Source organism: Rana temporaria, chromosome 8 (assembly GCF_905171775.1).
Source record: "Rana temporaria chromosome 8, aRanTem1.1, whole genome shotgun sequence".
NCBI classification, from domain to species: Eukaryota; Metazoa; Chordata; class Amphibia; order Anura; family Ranidae; genus Rana; species Rana temporaria.
In genome coordinates, this window is record NC_053496.1 from 13,839,892 (window position 1) to 13,866,787 (window position 26,896).

Below are 26,896 nucleotides of genomic sequence, written 5' to 3' on the forward strand. Positions count from 1 at the left end.
TCTCTATGTCGATTCTTCATGTCTCTCTATGTCAAATCTTTTCTCTCTATGTCGACTCTTCTTCATGTCTCTATAATGTCGAATCTTTTCTCTTTATGTAGAATAATATTGGACTAATAGAGTTAAGGTTAGGCACATTCGACCGCAACGAAAACGAAAATAAAGCATTTGTTTATGTCGGATCATTCATTTTTCGTCTTCTGTGCTTTTGTTATCGTTTGTTAAAACGATAACGAAAATACCTGAAATTCGGACGAAAATGCATTCGGACGAAAACGAATGCACATGTCTAAGGCCCCATACACACGATAGAATCCATCCGCTGAAAAATCCCAGCGAATGGGTTTCAGCGGATAGATCCTATGGTGTGTACACTCCAGCGGATCTGTTTCCGCGGATATTTATCCCCTGGGATGGATTCCAGCAGATCAAATATTCGCTGACATGCTAAACAAATCTATCTGCTGGAATCCATCCCAACGGATGGATCCGCTGGTCTGTATAGACTCACCGGATCCATCCGTCCGAAGGGATCCCCCGCATGCGTCGTAATGATTCGACGCATGCGTGGAATTCCTTATATGACAGCGTCGCGCACGTCGCCGCGTCATAATCGTGGCGACGGCGCGACACGTCATCGCCAGAGGATTTCGGCGCGGATTTCAATGCGATGGTGAGTACACTCCATCGCAGAGAAATCCGCTGAAATCCTCGAGAGGATTTATCCGCGGAAACGGTCCGCTGGACCGTATTCGCGGATAAATCCTCTTGTGTGTATGGGGCCTAATAGTTTGCGATCAGTAGGATAAGGAGTAGTGCCCCTATTAGTAAGAGTAATTGTATCTCATCATTAGGAAAAAGGGTAGAGAGTGGTGGGATTATCACAGTGCCACAGAGAGAAACCAAATTCTGAATACAATTGAATACAAAAAATTAATTATTTTTTTAAATTACAAAAAAAGGTTAAAAGTCTATTCAAACACATGAACAGTACATTATGAACATGGGAGCAAAACGTCATAAATACAGACAAATGGTCCTCCTGACTAGTTTCGCCAAACCCTTGGCTTCATCAGGGCATTATGACATGACCAGCTCAATAAATAGCTCCACTGTCCCCACAGGGATCAATCAGGAAGCGCAGACCCCATAAGGGATAAAGTCGAATACAAAGAGTCCACAGAGTGGCTAAAAAGACTGGAGTTTAAGAGAAAAGGCAGGGGCGCTGTATTAGTTTAAATGTGGCTTATAGTGTGGATAACGCTGGAGTTATTTATTAGGAAAGCCCAAAATGATGACGCAGTAGAGCTTCTCAGTGTCATGGATATGCAATAAAGTCTGGCAGCTTACCTGTCTCATGTGTTCATTAGAGGCCTGACCCTCTTTCTAGCTGTCTTTTATCACCTTCCTTCCACTATGGCTCCACCCCAGGCCATCCCAGGAAGCCTATATTAACCACTGCACTGCTAGTCTGCTTTGCTGTTCAACCGTGTTGTTAGCTTTAGTTCCTGTCTGCAGTGTGCTACGATTGTCCCTGACTTCTCCTGTTTGCCTGTGACCCTGACCTTTTGCCTGTCCCTCGGTTACCCTTGTCTGCCTGTTGCCATGACCTCGGCTTACCCATCACTATTGCTTGTCCTGGTTGCTGCTTCCCCCTCTCTCCCTGCGGAGCGTGACCTTGGGGACCCCAGGGGTCGCTACCTGGATCCAGCTGCGGCGAAGGCCATCCTCACCACCAGAGGCTCTGGTGAACGCAAAGCTGGGTCTTAGACTCCGCACCCTGGGAGATCTTGGGCTCATGCTTCCTCTCTGATCGCAGCAGTCGGCCATAGGTTTCACTACCCTGTGGTGCATCCGTGACCTCAACGGGGTGCACTTGTCACCTGGCCACAGGTGACCTGACACTCAGCATTGACAGGTAATATGTCCAAGTCAAGGACAAGCCCAATACATTAGCAGCGCCCCAAATAGACATTGGTATCAGTGGAAGAGAAAGTGCCCCCTTGTTGGAGTCAGTGGGAAGAATAGTGCCTCATATCAGTGGCCCTCGGGCCACAGTTTGGAGACCCCTGGTCTGGAGGAAAGAAGGGAAAGTATTGAAACCTTTAAATACATCAAGGTGGTGAATAAGGTTCAGAAGGGCAGTTTTTTCAATATGAAACCGAAACAGAACACGGGGACATGACCTCAAATTAACTGGGGGAAGTTCAAACCTAATACCTTAGAAAGTATTTTTTTTACAGAAAGTGTAGTTGATCCTTGGAATAACCTTAGAAAAAAGTTAACGAAAAAACAAACAAAAATAAATAAATATACAAACAAATAAAGAAAAATTAACAGACTTGATGGACTACTTTTTTCTGCCGGACACTTTTCTATGTTTCTTTGATTTGTCCCTTTTAATAGGAGATCTGATGGGCTCAGCCCTGGAAAACCTGGACCGGCTCCTGGCCATGCCAAATGGGTGTGGAGAGCAGAATATGATGCGCTTTGCCCCCAACATCTTTATTCTGCATTATCTGGAGAAGACTCATCAGCTGACCGATGAGATCGAGAGCAAAGCCATCAGATTTCTCAATAGTGGTGAGCTATTCATTACGAATGATAAAATATCTATTCAAAATTGTCATTTTAACCTTTGCATGGAGATTAACAATAATGTGTAGAATATCTGCTGATGCCCGCTAGTCCTGATGACTGCCTTTTTTTCCAGAATGATATCCTCATGAATTAGAATGTATAAACTCGGTACTGGATTAAGACCAAATAGGGTCCCAGTAATAGGCCCCTCCATATATTTACCTTGTTCACATATTACAATGTAAGAACAATGGGCCAGATTCAGAGAGAACTACGTTACGCTGCGGCTTACAGCGTATATGCCTGATTCACAAAGCTCTTACCTGTAAACTTGCGGCGGTGTAACGCAATTCCACTCGGCGCAAGCCCGCCTAATTCAAATGTGGCGGGCACCATTTAAATTAGGCGCGTTACCGCGCCGAACGTTCTGCGCATGCTCCGTGTTCAAATTTCCCGACGTGCATTGCGCGAAATTACGGCGCCCCGACGTTTTTTTTTAAATGCGACGTGCGTTACGGCGTTTCGTATTCCCGGACGTCTTACGCAAAGAAAAAAAAATCGAAATTCGACGCGGGAACGACAGCCATACTTTAACATGGCTGATCTAAAGATAAGCCATGTTAAAGCAGGTGTAACTTTGCGACGGGTAAAACCGACGAGCGACGACATACGGGATTGCGACGAACACGCGGATCTTCGTGGATCGCCGTAACTAGTCATTTGCATATTCTACGCCGACCGCAATGGCCTCGCCACCTAGCGGCCGGCCTAGAATTGCATCCTTAAGATCCGACAGTGTAAGTCAATTACACCTGTCGGATCTTAGGGCTATCTATGCGTAACTGATTCTATTAATCAGCTGCATAGTTAGGACGGCCGGAACACAGAGATACGACGGAGTATCAGGAGATACGCCGTCGTATCTCTTCTGTGAATCTGGCCCAATATATCAGGGGCCAGATTCACGTAGCGCAGCGGATCTATAGATCCGCTCGATCTACGTGAATTAAGATCCGCTCCCGCAAGTTTAGGAGGCAAGTGGCTAATTCACAAACAACTTACCTCCAAACTTGCGACGGCGGATCCTAAATCCCCCAGCGGAATTCAAATTCCGCGGCTAGGGGAGTGTACTATTTAAATCAGGCGCGTTCCCGCGCCGATTTAAATGCGCAGGCGCCGTCCGGGGAATTTCCCGGCGTGCATTGCTCCCACTGACGTCACTAGGACGTCAGTGGTTGCGACGTGAGCGGGACTTGCGACGCGCGTGTTCGTGAATCAGCGTACGCAAACGACGTAGGAAAATTCAAATTCGACGCGGGAACGCCGGCTATACTTAACATTGGCTGCGCCTGATAAAAGAAGGGGTAAGTATACGACGGAAAACCGATACGGAAACAACGTAAGAACACTGCGACGGGTCCGCGTACGTTCGTGAATTTGCGTATCTCGCTGATTTACATATTATTTATCGTAAATCAGCGGGAACGCCCCCGGCGCCATTTTTAAATTGAAAAAAAGATCCGACAGTGTAACACAGTGTAACACTGTCAGATCTTAGCCCTATCTATGCGTAACTGATTCTATGAATCAGGCGCATAGATAGGACCAGTGTAAGTCAGAGATACGATGGTGTATCTGTAGATACAACGTCGTATCTCTTTGTGAATCTGGCCCCATATCTTTTCACCTCAAGTGAAATTAAAGGCATTTAAAAAAAAAAATAACAAACATGTCACACTCATCTGCTCTTTGCAGTGGTTTTGCACAGAGCAGCCCCGATTTTCCTCTTCTCAGATCCCCTGCTGGTGCTCCTGGCCTCTTCCAGCTACCGAGTTCCCCCAGAGAAAGCAGACGCTGCTCTGCATGTCCATCCCCCCTCTCTCCTCATTGGTTCACTGGCTATGATTCATAGGAATGGCTCCCCCTGCTGTCTCAACCAATGGCTCTCATGCACATCGCTGGATCGCGATGGGTCTCAGGTAAGTATTAGGAAAAGTACTGATAATACAGATAAGAGAAGGTCTGTTCAGTAATGTGACTCCGCACTAAGGATGAGCTGAACACCCCCGGGTCGGTTCGCACCAGAACTTGCAAACAGGCAAAAAATTTGTTCGAACACCGTTAAAGTCTATGGGGCACGAACATGAAAAATCAAGTGTTCATTTTAAAGGCTTATATGCAAGTTATTAGAAAGGTTAAAGCTGCGCCAACCTTTCTATTTTGCTATTTGTGTTTATCCCTTTTTTAATTAATTTAATTCAATTTATTGATTTAATTTATTTTTGAAAGCGGCACGTTTTTTTATTTTTTTTTATATGCAAGTTATTGCCATAAAAAAAAAATCGCTGATCGCCGCCATTAGTAGTAAAAAAAAAAAAAATCCAATAAAACTATCCCCTATTTTGTAAATGCTATAAATTTTGCACAAACCAACCGATAAACGCTTATTGCGATTTTTTTTACCGAAAATATGTAGAAGAATACGTATCGGCCTAAACTGAGGAAAAAAACTTTTTTTATATATATTTTTGGGGGATATTTATTATATTGTTTATAGCGCAAAAAATAAAAACCACAGAGGTGATCAAATACCACCAAAAGAAAGCTCTATTTGTGGGAAAAAAAGGACGCCAATTTTGTTTGGGAGCCACGTCGCACGACCGCGCAATTGTCAGTTAAAGCGACGCAGTGCCGAATCGCAAAAACTGGCCAGGTCCTTTAGCTGCCTAAATGTCCGGGTCTTAAGTGGTTAAAGCAATCTACTGAGCTGGCCAGAACCACCTCTGCAGGGAGTCTGTTCCACATTTTCACAGCTCGATTGGGAAAGTTTGATGTGAAATTTTGGTCGAAAATTCCGACTGTGTGTAGGCCATTGGACTTTCTCTGTCGGAATTTCCAACAGCAAAAATTTGAGATCTGGTTCTAAATTTTTCAGACGGGAAAATTTCTTTTGTCGGAAATTCCGATCGTCTGTATGCAATTCTGACGTGCATAAAACACACATGCTCGAAATCCGACGCATGCTCGGAATCATTGAACTTCATTTTTATCGGCTCGTTGTAGTGTTGTACGTCACTGCGTTCTTGACGGTCGGAATTTTGTGTGACTGTGTGTATGCAACACAAGTTTGAGCCAAAATTCAGTCGGGAAAAAAAAATCCAAGTTTTTCTTGTCTGAATTTCCGATCGTGTGTATTACTGTGAAGAAACCTTTCCGTATTTGGAGGTGAAATCTCTTTTCCTCTAGATGTAAAGAGTGCCCACTTGTCCTCAGTGTTGACCATAAAATTAATAACAACACCAAGTTCACTATATGGACCCCTTATAAATTGATACATGTTGATCATATCCCCCCCCCTTATTCTCCTCTTCTCAAGAGAGAATAAATTCAGTTCCTCTAATCTTTCCTCATAGCTGAGCTCCTCCATTCCTCTTATCAGTTTGGTTGCCCTTCTCTGCACTTTCTCCAATTCCCCGATATCCTTTTTGAGAACTGGTGCCCAAAACTGAACTGCATATTCCAGATGAGGTCTTACTAATGATTTGTACAGGGGGAGGGGGAATATTCTCTCTCTCTCTCTCTCTCTCTCTCTCTCTCTCTCTCTCTCTCTCTCTCTCTCTCTCTCTCTCTCTCTCTCTCTCTCTCTCTCTCTCTCTCTCTCTCTCTCTCTCTCTCTCTCTCTCTCTCTCTCTCTCTCTCTCTCTCGCTCTCTCTCTCTCTCTCTCTCTCTCTCTCTCTCTCTCTCTCTCTCTCTCTCTCTCTCTCTCTCTCTCTCTCTCTCTCTCTCTCTCTCTCTCTCTCTCTCGTTATTATTGAGCTTATGATCTACCAAAACTCCCAGATCCTTCTCCACTACGGATCCCCCCAGTTGTACTCCCCCTAGTATGTATGATGCATATTCTTAGCCCCCAAGTGCATAACTTTACATTTATTAACATTAAACCTCATCTGACACTTAGTTGCCCAATTAGACAGTGAATGAAGGGGCTCAGGTAAGTAAAATGGGGGGGGGGGGGGGGTCAGGATGCATTAAGGTGAAAAAACATGAGGGTTTACAACCCCTTTAAGGCTTGCAACTATAAAAAAATATACCAGAGAATGATTAATTTTGTTTGTTGTTTGCTTTTTATTGTGTCTTTTATTATAATAGTTAATGAAAACGTACTTTATTTTTTTATAGGATATCAGAGAGAGCTGACATTCAAACGTAATGACGGGTCATACAGTGCATTTGGAAGTAACGATCCATTGGGCAACACATGGTGAGTTAATGTCTTTTTTATGCATTATTTATAATATGTGGTATTATGGATCAAATCATTAAGGATTTCTGAATGTGAACTCCAAACAAACAACGTGAAAAATATGAAAAGTAAAAAATAACTTTACTTGAACAAATGTAAGTGGTGGAAGAGAACTGGTTGCAATAACTAGAAGTATGAAAGTATATGAACTTCAAAGCCATGGAGGCCTTTTTTTTTGCCATTAAGCACTTAAGACTCGGACCTTTAGGCAGCTAAAGGACCCGACCAGGTTTTGCGATTCGGCACTGCGTCGCTTTAACTGACAATTGTGCGGTTGTGCGACGTGGCTCCCAAACAAAATTGGCGTCCTTTTTTTCCCACAAATAGAGCTTTCTTTTGGTGGTATTTGATCACCTCTGCGGTTTTTATTTTTTGCGCTATAAACAAAAATAGAGCGACAATTTTGAAAAAAATGCAATATTTTAAACTTTTTGCTATAATAAATATCCCCAAAAAAATATATAAAAAAAAAAATTCCTCAGTTTAGGCCGATACGTATTCTTCTACCTATTTTTGGTAAAAAGAATCTCAATAAGCGTTTATCGGTTGGTTTGCGCAAAATTTCTAGCGTTTACAAAATAGGGCATAGTTATATTGCATTTTTATTTTTTTTAGTACCAATGGCGGCGATCAGCGATTTTTTTCGTGACTGCGACATTATGGCGGACACTTCGGACAATTTTGACACATTTTTGGGACCATTGTCATTTTCACAGCAAAAAGTGCTATAAAAATGCACTGATTACTGTGAAAATGACAATTGCAGTTTGGGAGTTAACGACAGGGGGCGCTGATGGGGTTATGTATGACCTAATATGTGTTTCTAACTGTAGGGGGGGTGTGGCTGTAGGTGTGACTTCATTGATTGTGTCCCCCTATAAAAGGGATCACACGATCGATGACGGCGCCAACGTGAAGAACGGGGAAGCTGTGTTTACACACAGCTCTCCCCGTTCTTCAGCTCCGGGGACCGATCGCAGGACTCCTGCGGCGATCGGGTCCGCATGCCCACGACCGACGGCTGGGCACTAGCAGAGGACGTACCTGTATGTGCATGTGCCCCGCCGTGCCATTCTGCCGACGTAAATGTGCAGGAGGTGGTCCTTAAGCGGTTAACCTCCCTGGCGGTATGATTATGTCAGATTTTAGGTGCTGAAAGCAGTACCATTATTTTGCATGCAAATTTGGCGTTTTATATTTTGGGCCTGTAATTCTTAGGAATAACTCACTTAAATCTGACCAAACAAGAGTCTAGTAGACATCCCGGGTATGATAAAATTTGAAACACAATATGATAAATTATAATATAATTAATAATTATAACAATTAATAGTATAATAATAATAAAAGTTATTCTATAATGTAATCAAATCAAAAACACTGAAATTTGCTCAGTTGCAGAATTGTCGCTGTCATTACTTTTAAGCCGTGTACACACGATCAGTTTGTCCGATGAAAACAGACTGATGGACTGTTTTCATCGGTCAAACCGATCGTGTGTGGGCCCCATCAGTTTGTTTTCCAACTGTTAAAAAAAAAAAAAGAACATGTTTTAAATTTATCCTATGATTAAAAAAACGATAGAAAAAAACGATCGTTCGTGTGGAAGTCCATCGGTCAAAAATCCACGCATGCTCAGAATCAAGTCGACGCATGCTTGGAAGCATTGAACTTCATTTGTCTCAGCACGTCGTAGTGTTTTACGTCACCGCGTTTGGACACGGTCAGATTTTTGACTGATGGTGTGTAGGCAAGACTGATGAAAGTCAGCTTCATCGGATTAGATTCCATCAGATATCCGATCGTGTGTACAGGGCTTTATTGTTTGTTGATGAATTCCCCCGCAAATTGCTATCGCTCAATTCTGCAAGTGATTCTAATTTATTACCTCTGTTTTCTAGCTTTTCTTTCTTTCTTTCTAAATGCACTTTTGATGTAAAGCAGTGGTCTCAAAGTACCGGCCCGCGGGCCATTTGCGGCCCGCGGACCAGTTATAAATGGCCCTCAGGCAGGGTGGAAGTGAGGGGAGCAAAAAAAAAAAAAAAAAAAAAAAAAAAAAAAATTTTTTTTTTTTTTTTTGAGCTGGAGCCATCTGGTGGTGAGCCGTTGGTATTACAAGTTATTACCACCAGATGTGAGCTGGCGCCATCTGGTGGTGGCCGTTGGTATTACAAGTTAAGCATTACAAGTTAAACAGCAATTCTAATGTCATTTTACACTATTTTCACTGCCATATTCTTCCCTCTAAAGAAAACCCCCAAACATTATATATATTTTTTATCCTAACACCCTAGAGAATAAAATAGCGATCGTTGCAATACTTTCTGCTACGCCGTATTTGCGCAGCGGTCTTACAAGCGCACTTTTTTGGGAAAAAATTACTCTTTTTTTAATAAAAAAATAAGACAACAGTAAAGTTATCCCCATTTTTTTTAATATTATGAAAGATAATGTTACGCCGAGTAAATTCATACCCAACATGTCACGCTTCAAAATTGTGTCCGCTTGTGGAATGCCGACAAACTTTTTTACCCTTTTAAAATCTTCATAGGCGACGTTTAAAAAAATCTACAGGTTGCATGTTTTAAGTTACAGAGGAGCTAGAATTATTGCTCTCACTCTACCAATCGCGGCGATACCTCACATGTGTGGTTTGAACACCGTTTACATATGCGGGCGCTGCTCACGTATGTGTTCGCTTCTGCGAGCAAGCTCGTCGGGACGGGGTGCGTTTTCTGGCTCCTAACTATTTTAGCTGGCTCCTAGATTCCAAGCAAATTTGTCAAACCCTGACTTACACCAGTGCTGGTGGTAATAATGCGCTCGCTGACACCAGTGCTGGGGGTTAATAATGTGTCCGCTGACACCAGTACTGTTGTTTTTGAAGTTTGAAAGTTTGCATGCGGCCCCCCATGGCATATGAAAACTTGTCTTGTGGCCCTCAGGTAATTTGAGTTTGAGACCCCTGATGTAAAGGGACACTTTTTGGTTGCTATGGACAATCTCCAGTTTCCAGGCAGAAAGAACAGTCTTTATAATACAAAACTACGTGCAGGGCACTGGACAGACCACTAGGGACAAAGGGGATGTGTATTTATTTGATACAGTACTGTAATCTGTAAGATTACAGTATACTGTATCTATACTGTGTTTTTCACTTTTTGAATTTGTCGCCGATCTCCGCCCCCTGTGCGTCGCACCGCTCGCAGGGAACAGAGCTCGGCACTGTGAATCGAGGGAGACACGGTGACTCGCAGATCACAGCGGGGAGACATCGCAGGATCCTGGGGACTAGGTAAGTAACTTTCCCTGGATCCTGTGATGCGATTAGGGTGCCCACGTGTCCCGGATTGCCCGGGATTATCCCGTAATTGACATCTTTGTCCCTGGTCCCAGGCACCTTCGTTCCGGGACAATACAGTGTCCCAGAATTGCCCCCTTGGCAGATCTGATGCCCCCTAAAAATTGCTGCCGCATTGCTGCTGTCCCTCACTGCCTGCGGCTGTGCTAGTTCTGTCTGAAGCCTCGTACACACGACCGAGGAACTAGACGGGCGAAACACATCGTTTTCCTCGTCGAGTTCCTTGTTAGGCTGTCGAGAAACTCGACAAGACAATTTTCTCCATTCCCGTCAAAGAAAATAGAGAACTTGCTCTCTTTTTGGCTCGTCAAGTTTCTCGACAGTTTCCTCGACGAAAATGTACACACGACCGGTTTCCTCGGCAAAAAAATATCTCCCAGCAAGCTTCTTGCTGGTTTTTGCCGAGAAACTCGGTCGTGTGTACGAGGCCTGAGACGGTTTCATTCCCCCCTCCCCCAGACGCTGCCTGGCTCACTGCCAAAACAACTGGTTGCTAGGCATGGCCCGACTGGCGTCTAACAACAAGTGACGTCACAACGAGGAGGAGAGTGGAGCAACAGCCACCACTGCTGGCAGCCATCCTTTGCATGGAGTACATGCATGTAGACTGGAAGTGGCTGCTGAAGGGATGCAGGAAATCAGCAGCACGGATTATATAATAAGTATGAAAGCCCTCCAACCTTGAACAATCCTCTATTGATGCAATGGGGTTGATTTACTAAAATTGGGGGGTGCAAAATCTGGTCCAGCTCTGCATAGAAACCACCAATCAGCTTCCAGGTTTTTATTTTTCCTCAAAGCTACATTCACACCTAATCGCGGCGTTTTGTCCCGCGAATTGCGGCGACAAATTGCCGCGTTTTGTACCGCGATTTGTGGCGACAAAACGCCGCGATTTTAACCCCCAGGTCCACATCTCCTATGTCGAACGCCAAAGCCGCCTGAAAAAAAGGGTACGGGACTTGTTTTGAGCTTCAGGCGTTCGGCGTTCGGCGTGGAGATGTGAACCATCTCCATAGAGGGCAATGGTATTTCTCCCCTCCAGCGTATCGAGCGTCGGGCGTAAATACGCCTAGGTGTGAATGGAGCCTAATAGAACATGCTGAAGTTAGAACCTGATTGGCTACCATGCCCAACTGAACTAGAATTCGTACTCTTCCACTTCAGTAAACCAACCCCAATGTAAAGCTGTACTGTCTTGTATTTATTCATCTGTTTTATCAGCAGAACTGATTACCAAATACTGTATGCAATAAAATTTAATTGTATCATAAGACATTCTTTATCCCAAATCCCTATATAGCCACAGTTTATAACAACAGACACAATTCAGAACATTATCTCTATTTCATTATTTATCATTCAACCTTTTATGCAGGCTGACGGCTTTCGTAGTGAAATCTTTCAGCAATGCTCGCCGATACATCTTCATAGATGAAGGACACTTGAATGAATCGTTCAGCTGGCTACGAGAGCACCGTAAGGAAAGTGGGTGCTTCAGAAATGTGGGGAAACTCTTTCATACTGGCTTAAAGGTACAGTAAAGTTTGTTAGAAATACATGGAAGTAAATAGCAATATGTCGTATGCAATAGAATCCTATCAGTTGTTTACTTTCCTCACTGATTGCCCACTCGGGCCCCATGGGTTATATTGAGAGGAGACAGGTGGCATCTCACTTGTGTTCTCTTACCTGGAAGTAGCGGGATTTTTTTTTTTTTGTGTATTTTGTGCGTGTACTCGAGAGAGGAGCCGGACTGCAGGAGTTGGGAGTAGGCAGGCCTCCCCCAGAGGCAATCTGCCACCTTTCTCCATGCCCCGGGTGGCAATGGCGGGTGCGTGAGGGGGTCCTCCCACAGAGCCCGCCCTACCTGCTCCGCTTTGAAGCCCAACGGAGCAGAGGGACTCCCTATAAGGAAGTGAGAGGATCTAGCCCGCTCAACCAGCCCCGTTAGTCCTTCGCCTCTCTTTTTAGAGACCGCGTGGTCAAAGTGCGTGCATGGTAACCCAATTTCGAGTGCGTGTAAGTGTGGTGGTTTTTGTGGGAGGGGGGTGGGCGTACTAAGCGCAGGCTTACCTCGCATTGCACACCCACCGGGAGCCGGGCTGAGACCACCAAACTCAATTCACATGCAGCCGGGACCGGGATCCGAACCCCTAGCTGCAGAGGTGAATGGCTTGTCAGCTCAGTGCCAATCGCGTTGAGCCACCGCAGCTCCGTCAGGGGATTTTTTCATACTGTCGAAGCAGATCTGCACGCTAGGCAGCAGCATCCCATCCATAGCAGACGCAGGGCCGCCCTCCCCCGTCTGGCACCCAATGGTGATGTCTTCTCCCGCCCTCGATGAGGCTTCAGCCAATCAGGTTACCGGTAACCTGATTGGCTGAGACGCCTGTCACTCTTATGCAAGGAACGCACCCCCCGTGCATCCCGAGGATAAGCATCTGGAAGCCGTTTACAGCCTGAGAGCCGCTGGCTCTGATAGGCACTTCCACAGCCAACCAGCTGCCGTTATTCAGATGGCCGGCACTCGCCAGGGGGCCGGCCATCTGAATATTCGGCGGCAATACATAGATTAATGCAATGCATGAATCTATGTATTGTATCAGTGGCGTGTGTGGGAGCCAGAGGGGGCGGCGCTCCGGCGCCCTCTACACACGCACCGCCACTCCGCCAAATGCTCCTAAACGTAAGTTTAGAAGCTGTAGTGTACATGAGCCCTAATGAATTTTCAGATTTGTTTATATTGTGAATATCAATGTTGTAATCTCTATGTTCCAGGGAGGAGTGGAAGATGACATCTCTCTATCAGCCTATGTAGCAATCTCATTGATGGAGTCTGGTGTATCTGTAGAGGTAAGAGATTGCATCATGGGAATATTATGGTTGATATCATATTAAAACATAGAGACATAAACATCATCTTATAGTCATATCTACCATAATATGCGTGCGGTCCCAAGGTGCTTCCACACTGCCCCAATGAGGTTTGGCTACAGCACAGGTGCGGCGCAGTGTACCCGTGCTTTCCCAAAGACTTCTATCATATCCTGAATTTTTGGTGCATTTTCTGAAAACATACCAAAGAAGCTGCATGCAGGTCTTTAGGATCGCTTTAAGAACATATTCCAAAAAAAAGGACATAATAGAAGTCTGGAGGTAACCTGCTTGAAAACCATGGTTACACAGCACCGCACCCACGCTGCAGCCAAACCACATTGGGGCAGTGTGAAAGCAACCTTATACTTATGGAAGCAAAATAAGAAAACGCTATCAAACAATATTTACAATTTTGGAAGAGAGGGGGGATGCAGGACTCACATGACTTTATATTAGAGATGCACCAAAATTTCGTCAGCCAAAACATATCGGCCAAAAATAGTGTTTTCGCCATTTTGCCGGTAAAGAAAAAGGTGCTGATAATGGCACGGAAAAAGCACACACGTTTTTTGCTGCGATTTTACAGCGATTTTACTGTGCTTATAGTGTATTTTTTTATAGGTCGTGTGACTCAAAAACCCCATCAAAAACGTAACGGGGTGCGTTATTGATGCGTTCTTGCCGTGTTTTCAATGCAGCAAGCAAGATTTTTAACACCACTATAGAAAGGAAATGGACCAGTGTGAAGACATACGCAGAATTTAACCACTTATGGACTGCCCGCCGTCGTTATACGTCGGCTGTTTGAAGAGGGATATCCTTATTATGGCAGCAGCTAGCTACAATAACCCTGGTATCCTCTTCTTCAGTGGGTGGTCCGCTTTCAGATAAAAGTGGTCTCTGTGGCGCAAGATCAATTTTATCGGCGGCGGGAGAGGGGCCCCTCCACTTCTGCCGCGCTCCGGTGTGGATCGGGTCCGCTCTCCTCTGTGGTATGGAGATGAGTGAGGGGAAGATGGTCCCCACCCGTCTCCATACCATTGCAGGGCGGAAGCGACATCAAAACGTCACTTCCGCCAACAGCTCTTAACCACTTAAGACCCGGACCAAAATGCAGGTAAAGGACCAGGCCCCTTTTTGCGCTTCGGCACTGCGTCGCTTTAACTGACGGTCGTGCGACGTGGCTCCCAAACAAAATTGGCGTCCTTTTTTCCCCACAAATAGAGCTTTCTTTTGGTGGTATTTGATCACCTCTGCGGTTTTAAGTTTTTGTGCTATAAACAAAAATAGAGCGGCAATTTTGAAAAAAAATTATATTTTTTACTTTTTGCTGTAATAAATATCCCCCAAAAATATATAAAAAAAAAAAAAATTTTTTCCTCAGTTTAGGCCGATACGTATTCTTCTACATATTTATCGTAAAAAAAATCGCAATAAGCGTTTATTGATTGGTTTGCGCAAAAGTTATAGCGTTTACAAAATAGGGGGTATTTTTATGGCATTTTTATAAATATTTTTTTTTTACTAGTAATGGCGGCGATCAGCGATTTTTTTTCGGTACTGCGACATTATGGCGGACACTTCGGACACTTTTGACACATTTTTGGGACTATTGGCATTTTTATAGCGATCAGTGCTATAAAAATGCATTGATTACTATAAAAATGCCACTGGCAGTGAAGGGGTTAACACTAGGGGGCAGGGAAGGGGTTAAGTATGTCCCTGGGTGTGTTCTTACTGTGGGGGGGGGGGGGGGTGGGTGGACTCACTAGGGGAAATAACTGATCTTCTGTTCATACATTGTATGAACAGAGGATCAGCATTTCCCCCACTGACAGGACCGAGAGCTGTGGTCTTTTTGACTCCAGATCTCATATTTAAGAGGTCCTGTCATGCTTTTTTTCTATTACAAGGGACCTCTTTAATGTAAGATCTAAGGTCAAAAAGACCTCAGATCTCACATTTACACTTAAAGTGGTTATAAACCCTCATGTTTTTTCACCTTAATGCATCCTATGCATTAAGTTAAAAAAACTTCTGTCACTGACCTGCCCCTCCAGCCTTTTACCTGAGCCCCGTATTTCCCACACCGGAGACGTGCTCTTCCCCTCTGCCCGTTGTCTCGGCTTTTGAGTGGATAGATTAATAGCAGTGCAGCCATTGGCTCCCTCTGCTGTCAATCAAATCCAATGATGCGGGGGGCGGGGCTGAGTCCAGCATTCTGCGTCTATGGATGCAAATGCTGGACTCAGGAGCACGCCCGCAAGGTAACCCTCCTGGGAAAGCGCTTCTCCTAGGGGGTTATACGATGCAGGGAGGAGCTACCAGCGCCGCCGGGAGACCCCAAATGTCGAGGATCGGGGCCACTCTGTGCAAAATGAACTGCACAGTGGAGGCAAGTATGATATGTTTGTTATTTAAAAATAAAATAAAAAACAAAGCCTTAGGCCCCGTACACACGACCGAACATGTCTGCTGAAACTGGTCCGCGGACCAGTTTCAGCAGACATGTTCGGTCGTGTGTAGGCCCAAGCGGACAGGATTCCAGCGTTCATTTGCCCGCCGGGCCTTTTTCCTGTGGGCAAATATTTCCAAACTTGTTTAGAAACAGCCCGCTGGAATCCTGTCCGCTCGGACATGTTCGGTCGTCTGTACAGACCTACCGTACATGTCCGAGCGCCCGCCATCCCTCGCATGCGTCTAATGACTTTGACGCATGCGTGGAAGCATTGAACTGGCAGGGCCGCCCACGTCGCCGCGACGGCGCGGCCACGCCCCGCGTATTGTTTACGCGCGGATTTCTGTATGATGGTGAGTACAGCCATCATACAGAAATCTCCGGGCAGACATGTACGGTGAAAACGGTCCGGCGGACCGGTTTCATCGTACATGTTTGCTCGTCTGTACGCGGCCTTACAATCACTTTAAATGCAGTAAAAAAATAAGTGCAGGAACTCAACTACGATCCTCCAAAACCCCCTCCCCTCCACCACACACACCCTCCAAACCATTCATCCAACCTCTACCAAGTGGTGTGGTCAAATTTCACTTACAGTGGAAGGGTCTTATAGGTGCATTAACCACTTATCACAAACCACTGTAGAGAGAGCTGCCATAGCCCTGGTGTTTTCTGAAATGGCGGGCGATCCTCTTTAACCACTTGACAACCGGGCCTTTTTTGGCACTTCCTTTGGCACTCTCCTTCATGTAAAAATCACAATTTGTTTGCTAGAAAATTAATCAGAAACCCCAAACATTATATTTTTTTTAGCAGACACCCAAGGGATTAAAATGGCGGTCATTGCAACTTTTTTTCTCGCACGGTATTTGCGCAATAATTTATCAAAGGCCTTTTTTTAGGGAAGAAAAAACAGTTTCATGAATTAAAAAATAACAAAACAGTAAAGTTAGCCCAATTGTTTTGTATAATGTGAAAGATGATGTTACGCCGAGGTAAATAGATACCTAACATGTCACACTTTAAAATTGCACACACTCATGGAATGGCGCCAAACTTCGGTACTTTAAAATCTTCATAGGCGACGCTTTAATTTTTTTTACATGTTACTATTTTCGCGTTAGAGGAGATCTAGTGCTAGAACTGTTGCACATGCTCTAACGCACGCGACGATACCTCACATGTGGGGTTTGAGCGGCGTTTACATATGTGGGCGGGACTTGCATGCGTGTTCGCTTCTGCGCAAGAGCTACCGGGGACAGGGGCATTTTAAATCTTTTTCATTTTTTCATTTTTTTTTTATTTTACTTCATTTTTTTATTTTTACACTTTAAAAAAAAAATTTGATCACTTTTATTCCTATTACAAGGAATGTAAACATCCCTTATAATAGGAATCACTGTGACAGGTCCTCTTTATGGAGAGATGTGTGGTCAATAAGACCCCACATCTCTCCTCCAGGCTTACAAGCATGAAATCGGTGAAAAAAATTCACCGATCACATGCCGACAGACGCAATTGAGGCCTTGTTTACTTGCGGATACTGGGCGTGACGTCATAACGTCGCGCCCGGGCCTCCGACGGTCATAGAGATGACTGGTGACCATCTGGTGAATCCTCTTTGCGAAAGATTCATCACAAGATTCACCACAATTCACCAGTCATCTCTATGCTTCCCAGACAGCGCTGGCCGATTCGCTCTCTGGGCCACCGATGGCACGGGAGAGCCCGGGGAAGCACCGGATGGCGGCGAGAGGGGGGGGAAGTCCCCTCCCGCCGCCTATAAGAACGATCAAGCGGCGGAACTGCTGCTTTGATCATTCTTATAGTAAACAAAATCGGCGGCTGAAGACGGTGATATCTGAATGATGCCTGTAGCTGCAACCATCATTCAGATATCACAGCACAAAGCCGCACAAAGCCGAGGCCGTTAAAAGATGGCCTCCAGTTGTAAACTGGTTAAGATAAAAGTGGTGTCCGCCACTTTTTCAATGATTTTATTTCCCCTTTAAGCCGTTTGTGGGAAGTGACGTTGGACGTCTTTCGTCATCCAACATCATTGAGTCAAGTGGGCGCTATCATTCCCTCGACTCACAGTCTCTGAGGGGAAAGGATCGGAGTGTCTCTGCTGCTACCGGCACCCTCCCGCCGCCGATAAAAGTGATCTTGTGGTGAATCCATCGCAAAAGGATCGCCCACCGTTTCAGAAAACACCAGGGAATGGCAACTATCTGCTACCATAACCCCGGTATTCTACGTCAAAGCACCAACCTACAGCTACAGCGGTTTGCGGTACGTGGTTAATGCACCTTTAAGACCCTTCCACTGTAAGTGAAATTTTACCACACCATTTCATAGAGGTTGGATGGATGGTTTGGAGGATGTGTGTGGTGGAGGGGAGGGGGGTTTTGGAGGGTCGAAGTTGAGTTTCTGCACCTATTTTTCTGAGAAAAAAAGTCCTGGATTATTCTTAATAAATGTCAGTAAATGAACTAAACCAAGCTGGCCATTCATTTAAAAAAAATAACATATTAAAATTGTTTTCTGATCCAGGACCCACTGATCAGGGACGCGGTGTCCTGTCTGCAGAAGGAAGCTGTGAATGTGACCAGTATGTACACCTTGGCTCTTCTTGCCTACACCTTTACTTTGTGCGGAGAAATGGAGTCCAGGAAAATAGTATTCGACAAACTGTATGAAAAGGCTGTGAGAGGAGGTGAGTACTGACAAAGTATTTCTACCATGGAGCTTCCATCTTTCTCCTGAACTTAAAGTGGAGGTTCGGGGGCGTGGCCAAGATGGCGGACTGAGCAGACGTGTTCCCTGAGCTCTCCTGGAGTGCGATCCGGATCTTATCCTTTATCTCCTGCCTGAGCCTGCCTTGAGGCTCCGTGGTGCTGTGGATGTCGCACAAGGCGTTCGGGTCCCGCAAGAAGCCTAAAAAGCTGAAGTTCCCTACCTACATCCCGGAGGATCCTGCGCCGGCTGCTGTCTCCCCGCCGCCTCCCGCGCGCCTCTGCAACATGGCGTCGCAAACGGACCACGAGGAGGGAGATGCCTCGACAGCTCCTGGCATTCCTGAAGTGATGGCGGCGATCACGACGTGCCAGGCGGCCCTAACGAACAAAATTGAGGAGGTTCAGCTGGATGTCAGTCTGATCCGGCAAGACTTCGACAAAATTAGGTCGAGGGTGACTGAGGCCGAGAGGCGCGTGGGGGAAGTGGAGGACACGGTGACGGATCACGACGCTTCCATTAGGGCCCTGCAGACGAGGGTCAAGGCGCTTGAATACCGCGCGGAGGATGCCGAAAATAGAAGCCGCCGCAACAATATCCGGATCGTGGGCCTACCGGAGGGTGCTGAAGGCCGTGCCCTGGCCCCCTTTGCCGAGGAGCTCCTTCGTTCCCTGGTGCCTGCGGCCCGGCTCTCTTCCTACTTTGCGGTGGAGCGGGCTCACCGGGTCCCTCCTAGGCCCGGGCCTGAGGGGTCGCCCCCCCGCACATTTATCCTCCGGCTGCTGAACTTTAGAGACAGGGATGAACTGCTCCGTGCCTCCCGGGCCGCTGGGGACCTGGCGTACCGAAATGTGAAGCTGCTTCTTTTCCCGGATTATACCATGGAGACCCAACGACAGCGCCGTTCTTTCGATGCAGTGAAGGCCGCTCTCCGCCGAAAAGGCTTGAAATACAGTGTTCTGTTCCCAGCTAAGCTGCGGGTCGTGGATGGGGAGACGGTACGCTTCTTTACCTCGCCAAGGGATGCATCTGCGTGGGTGGATACCTTACCCTGATCGATGATCCGATGGCTGCCTTGCGCTGTTCCTGTTCCCTTTGTTGTGCTGGTGGTGCGATCCCTGTCCTGATGCCCTACCGGAGAAGCCTACGCTCCTTCTATCTGATGGAACCGTGTGACTGAGGGCCCTACTGCTGAACTGACACTCCCTGTGATGGGTGCCTCTTTGCCCTGTTATGCTGCCCGCGCTGGTGCTTGATGGCGCCCCGGACTGGGGGTGAGTGTTACTCTTTGGGGTTTTTTGGGTGGACTGGGTCTGACCCCTGTGTATTATCCGGGCTGAGGCACGGTGCCCCTCACATAGTCTCCGGAATGGAACGGTAAAGGTACGATGAGGGCTGCCCGTTGAGCCCACCAGCACCTGTTTGTAACAACTTAAGAACGTGCCCCCGCTTGGCGGGAGAAATGGAGAAAGCTTGAAATTATACTGTATCACTCCGGGGCCGGAGGATAGAGACTGGTGACTGCCTATTCTCTTCTGCCCTATAGCTGCGGAAGAGCTCTGACACTGGATACACGCCCCCAGCCTTCGTTCTAGGCTCCTGTGTTTTTTGGGGGGGACTTTTTGGGACTAAATGCTCCTCAGGTTTTTGGGGTGCATGGGGTGGGGGGAGGGAGGGGTTGGGGGTTCTCGCCGAAGTTCGGCTGTTTGTTTTTTCTTGGGTTATTTCCCTACTGTTACTGTTCTTATTTTGGTTGGTCTGGGTCACTATATTGTATTTGAGTTGCTGCGAGTAACGGGGGCATCGATGCTGCTCTTGATGGGCTCTACTCCTCGGCCCTGGCGAGGCGGGGGACGAGGGGCTCCTCTCCCCGCCGCGTTGGGCTTGATCGTGCTCCAGGGAGGGCGGGTTCCGTTTGGTTATCTAACCCCCCCCTATGACTAATTGTCGGGTGATTTCATGGAACGTGAGGGGGCTGAATTCAGCAGTTAAGCGCTCTCTGGTGCTTAACCACTTGAAGAAACTCCACCCGCATGTGTGTATATTACAGGAGACGCACCTGATGGGCTCCCGAATCCTGAGTCTGAAGAGGGCATGGGTCGGTGCGCACTATCATGCACCCTACTCCAATTACGCCAGGGGCGTTAGCATTCTTGTGCATAAATCCTTGCCCTTTTAGCTTCTGGACGTGAAACTGGACCCGGGTGGCAGGTATGTACTCCTACATGCCTTGATCTCTGCTATTCCTTTTGTGCTTGTGGGGGTGTATCTGCCCCCTCCGGCAGATCTGGACATGCTTCACTCTCTCATGCAGCAGGTTACCATGTACAATGTGGAGGATGTGCTCATCGCGGGGGATTTTAACTTGGTGATGTCCAGGGACCTAGACAGACTCCGGGCTTCCGGCCCTAGGCAGCAGGGACTTGCCGACTGGGCATCTGCATTCCATCTGACAGATGTCTGGCGACATGTGCATCCTTCCACCAGGGGATATACGTGCCTTTCGAGCACGTATCGAACCATGTCCCGCATCGACCTGGCATTTGCCTCCCATGGTCTGCTGCGGAGGGTGGTTGATGCAGAGATACTATCTCGGGGTATTTCAGATCATGCCCCGCTCTCTGTCACGATCCAGCTATCCAAGGAGGTTGGTGTGCGGCTACTGCGGCTGTCCAAGTATTGGATAATGGACCCAGACATTCAGGAGGAGATGCCGGAGGCCTTGTGTACTTATTGGTTGGATAATGAGGGTTCGGTGGATCCCCTGGTGGGGTGGGACGCCTTTAAGGCCTGGTTGAGGGGTGATTTTGTGGCTCGAGTTGCGGTGCGGAAACGGGGAGCCATGCAGTCTCTGAGGGACCTTGAGGAGCGAGCTAGGATTCAGGAGGCTGAATATGTTCGCTCTCCTGACTCGGAACATTATGTGCCCTGGCAGATCTCCCTCAGGGATCTCTCCCTGATCAGAGTCGATCTCACTAAAAAATCTATGCTAGAGAGTGCCCAACGAGTCTTTGAATATGGGGACAAGAATGGTAGGCTGTTAGCTTGGCTCGCCAAGGGACAGCGGCCGATGACACATGTTTGCAGGCTGAGGGACAGTACGGGGGAGTTGCTCACGTCGCCGAGGGATATCGGGGCCCGGTTTCTGGAGTTCTACCGGACCCTGTACTCCTCTAGGGTGCAGTATGATGTCTCTGATCTGGGTCGGTACTTGGACCGGATACCACTTCCGTCCTTAACTGAGGCGCAGTGTGCCCAGTTGGACTCGGATGTTACTCTGGAGGAGGTGCAGGTTGCCCTGCACTCCATGCAGTCCGGGAAAACACCTGGGCCGGATGGGATCCCTGTAGAGTTCTACTCTGTGTTTCAGGAGCTTATTGCTCCTAGACTCAACGCTATGCTGCAGGCTTCCTTCTCTGTGTCGACCCTCCCGGAATCTATGTCAGAGGCGATAGTTGTGCTGGTGCCCAAGCCTGGTAAGGACCCGGAGGAGTGTGGCTCATACAGGCCTATCTCCCTGATCAATGCAGACGCTAAACTCCTTGCAAAAATCTTGGCTATCAGGCTCGGGGCGGTGATTGAATCATTGGTTCAAGTGGATCAGACGGGTTTTATGCCGGGCAAGGGTACCGACATCAATATCCGTCGGTTGTTCCTTAACCTATCTACTGCCCACAGCAATGCAGGGACTCGAGTCGTGGCCTCTCTAGATGCTGAGAAGGCCTTCGACTCTGTGGAGTGGGGTTACTTATGGGCAGTGTTGAGGAGATTCGGTGTAGGACCTAAATTTCTGCAGTGGCTTGAGATGTTATACAAGTCCCCTAAAGCTAGGATTCGAGTGAATGACTTTCTGTCGGACTACTTTCTCCTCCAGAGGGGGACCCGTCAGGGGTGCCCCTTGTCACCCAGCTTATTCGCCTTGGCTTTGGAACCCTTGGCGGTGTTGGTCCGGGAATCGGACCGCATAGTCGGTCTTAGGGTTGGCCCTCTGGAGGAGAAAATATCGTTGTACGCAGATGACACTCTTCTTTACCTCCGGGATCCGTGTGACTCCTTGGCGGCTGCCTTGGAGCTATTCGAGGAATTCGGAAAGTACTCAGGGATACGCATCAACTGGACTAAGTCTGCTTTATTCCCGTTGGACGCTAAGGCTAGGGAGATGGCCCCATCGACGGCGCTGCAGTGGGTGGATGAGTTCACGTATTTGGGGATCGGGGTCTCCCGGGACCTTCAGTCCTTCGACCGGCTTAATCTCAGCCCGGTGGTTAGACGCCTGAAGGACCACTGTACGCGTTGGCGCAATCTGCCGTTAAACCTCCTTGGTAGGATTAACGTATTGAAGATGATCTTCCTCCCTAGATTCAACTACCTGTTTCGGAACTGTCCTGTGTGGGTGCCCCCTTCTTTTTTCAAGAATCTGGATGGCTGCATTGGCTCATTTCTCTGGCGGGGTTCTACCCCTCGATTGGCCAGGTCCACCCTCCAATTGCCGGTTAGCTTTGGGGGGTTGGCCCTGCCCAACCTGCTGATCTACTACTGGGCCGCGGTACTGGTTACGGCGCGATGGTGGCTAGAGCAGTCCAGAGCTAATGCGGCCGTCTGCCTCGAGGCGGCGATAATCGGTTCCCTTACTGAACTCAGTAATCTGCTCTACAGAGGGCCGTCTCCGTACCCCGCGCTGCCGAGTCCGACGAGAACTACATTACGGGTGTGGGGCAGGGCCAGGCGACGTTTCCTGTGTCCAGGCCGCTGGTCTCCCTTTACCCCGCTGTGGGGTAATCCTGCGCTCGCTCACTTCCGTGCGGTGCCTGACCCACAACTGTGGGCCCGACGGGGCGTCAGGGTGCTACGGGATATCGTCTCGGGGGGCTCCCTCCTCTCCTTTCAGGCTATGTCGGGGCGCTTTGGCCTGCCGCCCTGGATGCTATTCCGCTACTTTCAACTGCGGCATGCCTTTAGGGCACAATTCCCTGCTCCGCCTGTTCTCCAGGCGGATGTGGTGGAGGAGTTGCTGGCTCAGAGCGCACTGACGAAGACCCTGTCTTCCTTATACTTTACGCTTCTTACTAAAGACTCCCCTAAGATGGATTCCCTGTGGAGGAAATGGGTGGGAGATATTCCGTCCTTAGATAGGGAGACATGGGATGATTGTTTCGAAGACAGTTATAAGCTGGTGATCTCCTCTAGGGATAAGTTGATACAAACTAAGTTCCTGCATAGGGTTTACTTTACTCCCCGGAGACTGCATGGGGTCTATCCGCAGCGTTCCCCAAATTGCCCGAGGTGTTGCACCTCGGAAGGCACATACATGCATATGTTCTGGTCCTGCCCCAAACTCTCGGACTATTGGTCCGCGGTCTTTGAGACGGTTAACGTCCGCCTACAACTCAGTCTTCCCACTGCCCCAGAGCTTGCTCTGCTGGGGGTGCAGGACGATGAGCAAAGACCCAGGTTTACTAAGTTGCTGGTGTCCCTGCTGTTTTTCTATGCTAAGAAGGTTATTTTGATTAAATGGACATCCAGGGCTCCCCCTACTCTGGGAATGTGGATGGACGCGGTCAACGCTGTTCTTCCTCTATATAAAATGACGTATTTGAGCAGGGGTTGCCCATCCAAGTTTGAACGGGTGTGGGGACCATGGACGGACCTCCTTTGATAGAGTTGATGGAACCAGTGGGATTGTCGGGGGGCTCTCAAATATCCTTGTGCCCCCCCCCCCTCGTCCCCTCCCCCCCCTCTCTGCTCCGCCTCTCCCCCCTCCCCTTGCCTTCCCCCCTCCCCTCCCTCCCTCTCCCCTTTCCCCTTGCCTTCCCCGCCCCCCCCTTTTCACCACCTCCCCCCTCCATTCCCCGCCTGGGATAAGTACTGCAGTCCTGTAGCGTTCACCTAATCCACAATTAGATACAGTTCTTTTGATCTGATCTCATTTTGCTCTGTATTGCTTTCTACATGTAATCTCTCCGTTCAGTCATGTATGCACTGTAACCCGTTGCTTTGTATATGTTCTTTTTTTATATTTTGACCCAATAAAGACCAACCTTGTTGTTAAAAAAAAAAAAAAAAGTGGAGGTTCACCCGGAAATGTTAATTTTTAACATTAGATTGAGGCTCATTTTGTCTAGGGGAATCGGGTAGTTTTTTTTTAATCAAAGCCGTACTTACCGTTTTAGAGATGCATCTTCTCCGCCGCTTCCGGGTATGGGCTGCGGGAGTGGGCGTTCCTACTTGATTGACAGGCTTCCGACAGGCTTCCGACGGTCGCATCTATCGCGTCAGGATTTTCCGAAAGTAGCCGAACGTTGGTGCGCTGGCGCCGTATAGAGCCGCACCGACGTTCGGCTTCTTTCGGCTACTCATGACGCGATGGATGCAACCGTCGGAAGCCTGTCAATCAAGTAGGAACGCCCAGTCCCGAAGACCATACCCGGGAAACGGCGGAGAAGATCTATCTCTAAAACGGTAAGTACAGCTTTGATTAAAAAAAAAACTACCCGATTCCCCTTGACAAAATGAGCATCAATCTAAGGTTAAAAAAAAAATTTCGGGTGAACTCCCGCTTTAATGTTAAAAAAATAACCGTTCTCTTATCTCTCTGCAGAGATAAGAGAGCTGAAATTTGCACCGCACTAGTGTGAATCCGGCCTAAAGCTAGTGCATTGTTGGTTCACTTACCTTTTCCTTCGATTTCCCTTCTAAATGTTTTTTTCTTTGTCTGAATTTCTCACTTCCTGTTTCTTCTCAGTAAGCTTTCCACCATCATCTGAGCCGTGGAAAGTCAGTCAGAACAGCTTACTGAGGAGGAGCAGGAAGCAAGAAATTCAGACAAAGAAAACAAAGAAAAAAAATATTTAGAAGGGAAATCGAAGGAAAGGGTAAGTGAACTAACAATGCACCAGCTTAACCTCCCTGGCGATATGATTATTTCAGATTTTAGGTGCTGAAAGCGGTACCATTATTTTGCATGGAAATTTGGCATTTTACATTGTAGGTCTGCAATTCTTAGGCCCCTTTCACATTGAGGAGTTTTTCAGGCGGTAAAGCGCTAAAAATAGCGCTGCTATCCCGCCTGAAAAACTCCTGCACTGCAGACTCAATGTGAAAGCCCGAGGGCTTTCACACTGAGGCGATGCGCTGGCGGGAGACAAAAAAATCTCCTGTCAGCAGCATCTTTGGAGCGGTGAGAGGAGCGGCGTGTATACCGCTCCTTCACCGCTCCTTCCCATTGAAAACAATGGGAACCGCGGCAATACCGCCCGCAATGCGCCTATATAGAGGCGCATTGCGGGCGATATTAACTCTTTATCGGCCGCTAGCGGGGGTTAATACCGCACCGCTAGCGGCTGATACCCGCGGCAATTCCGGCGGTATAGCGCCGCTATTTTTAGCGGCGTTATACCGCCACCGCAGCTCCTGCCTCAGTCTGAAAGGGGCCTTAGGAATAACTCACTTAAATCTGTCCAAACAAGAGTCTAGTAGACATCTCAGGTATGATAAAGTTTGAAAAACAAAATAATAAATTATTAATATAATAACTATAAATAATTATAACAAATAATAATGTAATTATAATAAAAATGATTCAATAATGTAATCAAATCAAAAACACTGAAATTTGCTCAGTTGCAGAATCGTCGCTGTCATTACTTTTATTGTTTGACGAATTTCCCCACAAATCGCTATCGCTCAATTCTGCAAGTGATTATAATTTATTATCGCTGTTTTCTAGCTGCTCTAAAACCATTTTTGACATAAAGGGACACTTTTGGTTGCTATGGACAATCTACAGTTTGCAGGGAGAAAGAAAGGTTTTTATTATATAAAAGAACATGTAGGGCACTGGGCAGACCACTAGGCACAAAGGGGGGGACATACTAAAACATTTAATGTGAAAATGGCTTAATGTAGCTTAACAAGCAAAAAAGTGCCTAAACCTCAATCAATTGCCCTGAAACTTTGTACAGCCTAAAATCTCGACCTTCCAAACCTATCCTATACGTTTTGTGCAATTTGGTGTTCCAGAAGGCAAACTAGGGACATTAAGCTTGTTTTTTGGGGAGCTTAATGTGGCTTAACGTACAAAAAAGACCTTAAATGTTAACCAATTTCTCCAAAACTTCACACAATAGAAGACTCTATCTATGCCAACATATTCTGAAAATTTCAGCTCAATTGGTTTATCACACCAAAAGTTATTCACATTAAGCTATATTTTACAATACTAAAACATTTAATGGGAAATTGGCTTAATGTAGCTTAATGAGCAATAAAGTACCTTAACCTTAATCAATTGCCCTGAAACTTTGCACAGCGTAAGATCTTAACATTCCAAACCTATCCTATGCGTTTTGTGCGATTTCGTGTTCCACAAGGCAAACTAGGGACAATAAACTTGTTTTTTTGAGAGCTTAACGTACAAAAAAGACCTTAAATGTTAACTAATTTCCCCAAAACTTCACCCTATAGAAGACTCTATCTATGCCAACATATTCTGAAAATTTCAGCTCATTTGGTTAATCACACCAAAAGTTATTCACATTAAGCCAATTTTACATTTAATATGAAATTGGCTTAATGTAG

The 26,896-nt window shown here is 46.9% G+C and overlaps 1 protein-coding gene across 2 annotated transcripts in view; it reads left to right on the plus strand.

The window, feature by feature from the left end:
- The window catches only part of LOC120946689 (alpha-2-macroglobulin-like protein 1), a 192,339-nt gene that overhangs the window by 114,138 nt on the left and 51,305 nt on the right, over window positions 1-26,896 (plus strand). For both annotated transcript variants that reach the window (XM_040361317.1, XM_040361318.1), the window contains exons 25-29: window positions 2,407-2,583; window positions 6,761-6,842; window positions 11,624-11,780; window positions 13,027-13,101; window positions 18,137-18,299. In XM_040361317.1, the coding sequence (XP_040217251.1) occupies window positions 2,407-2,583; window positions 6,761-6,842; window positions 11,624-11,780; window positions 13,027-13,101; window positions 18,137-18,299 (654 nt within the window). The remainder of the gene's footprint in view (window positions 1-2,406; window positions 2,584-6,760; window positions 6,843-11,623; window positions 11,781-13,026; window positions 13,102-18,136; window positions 18,300-26,896) is intronic.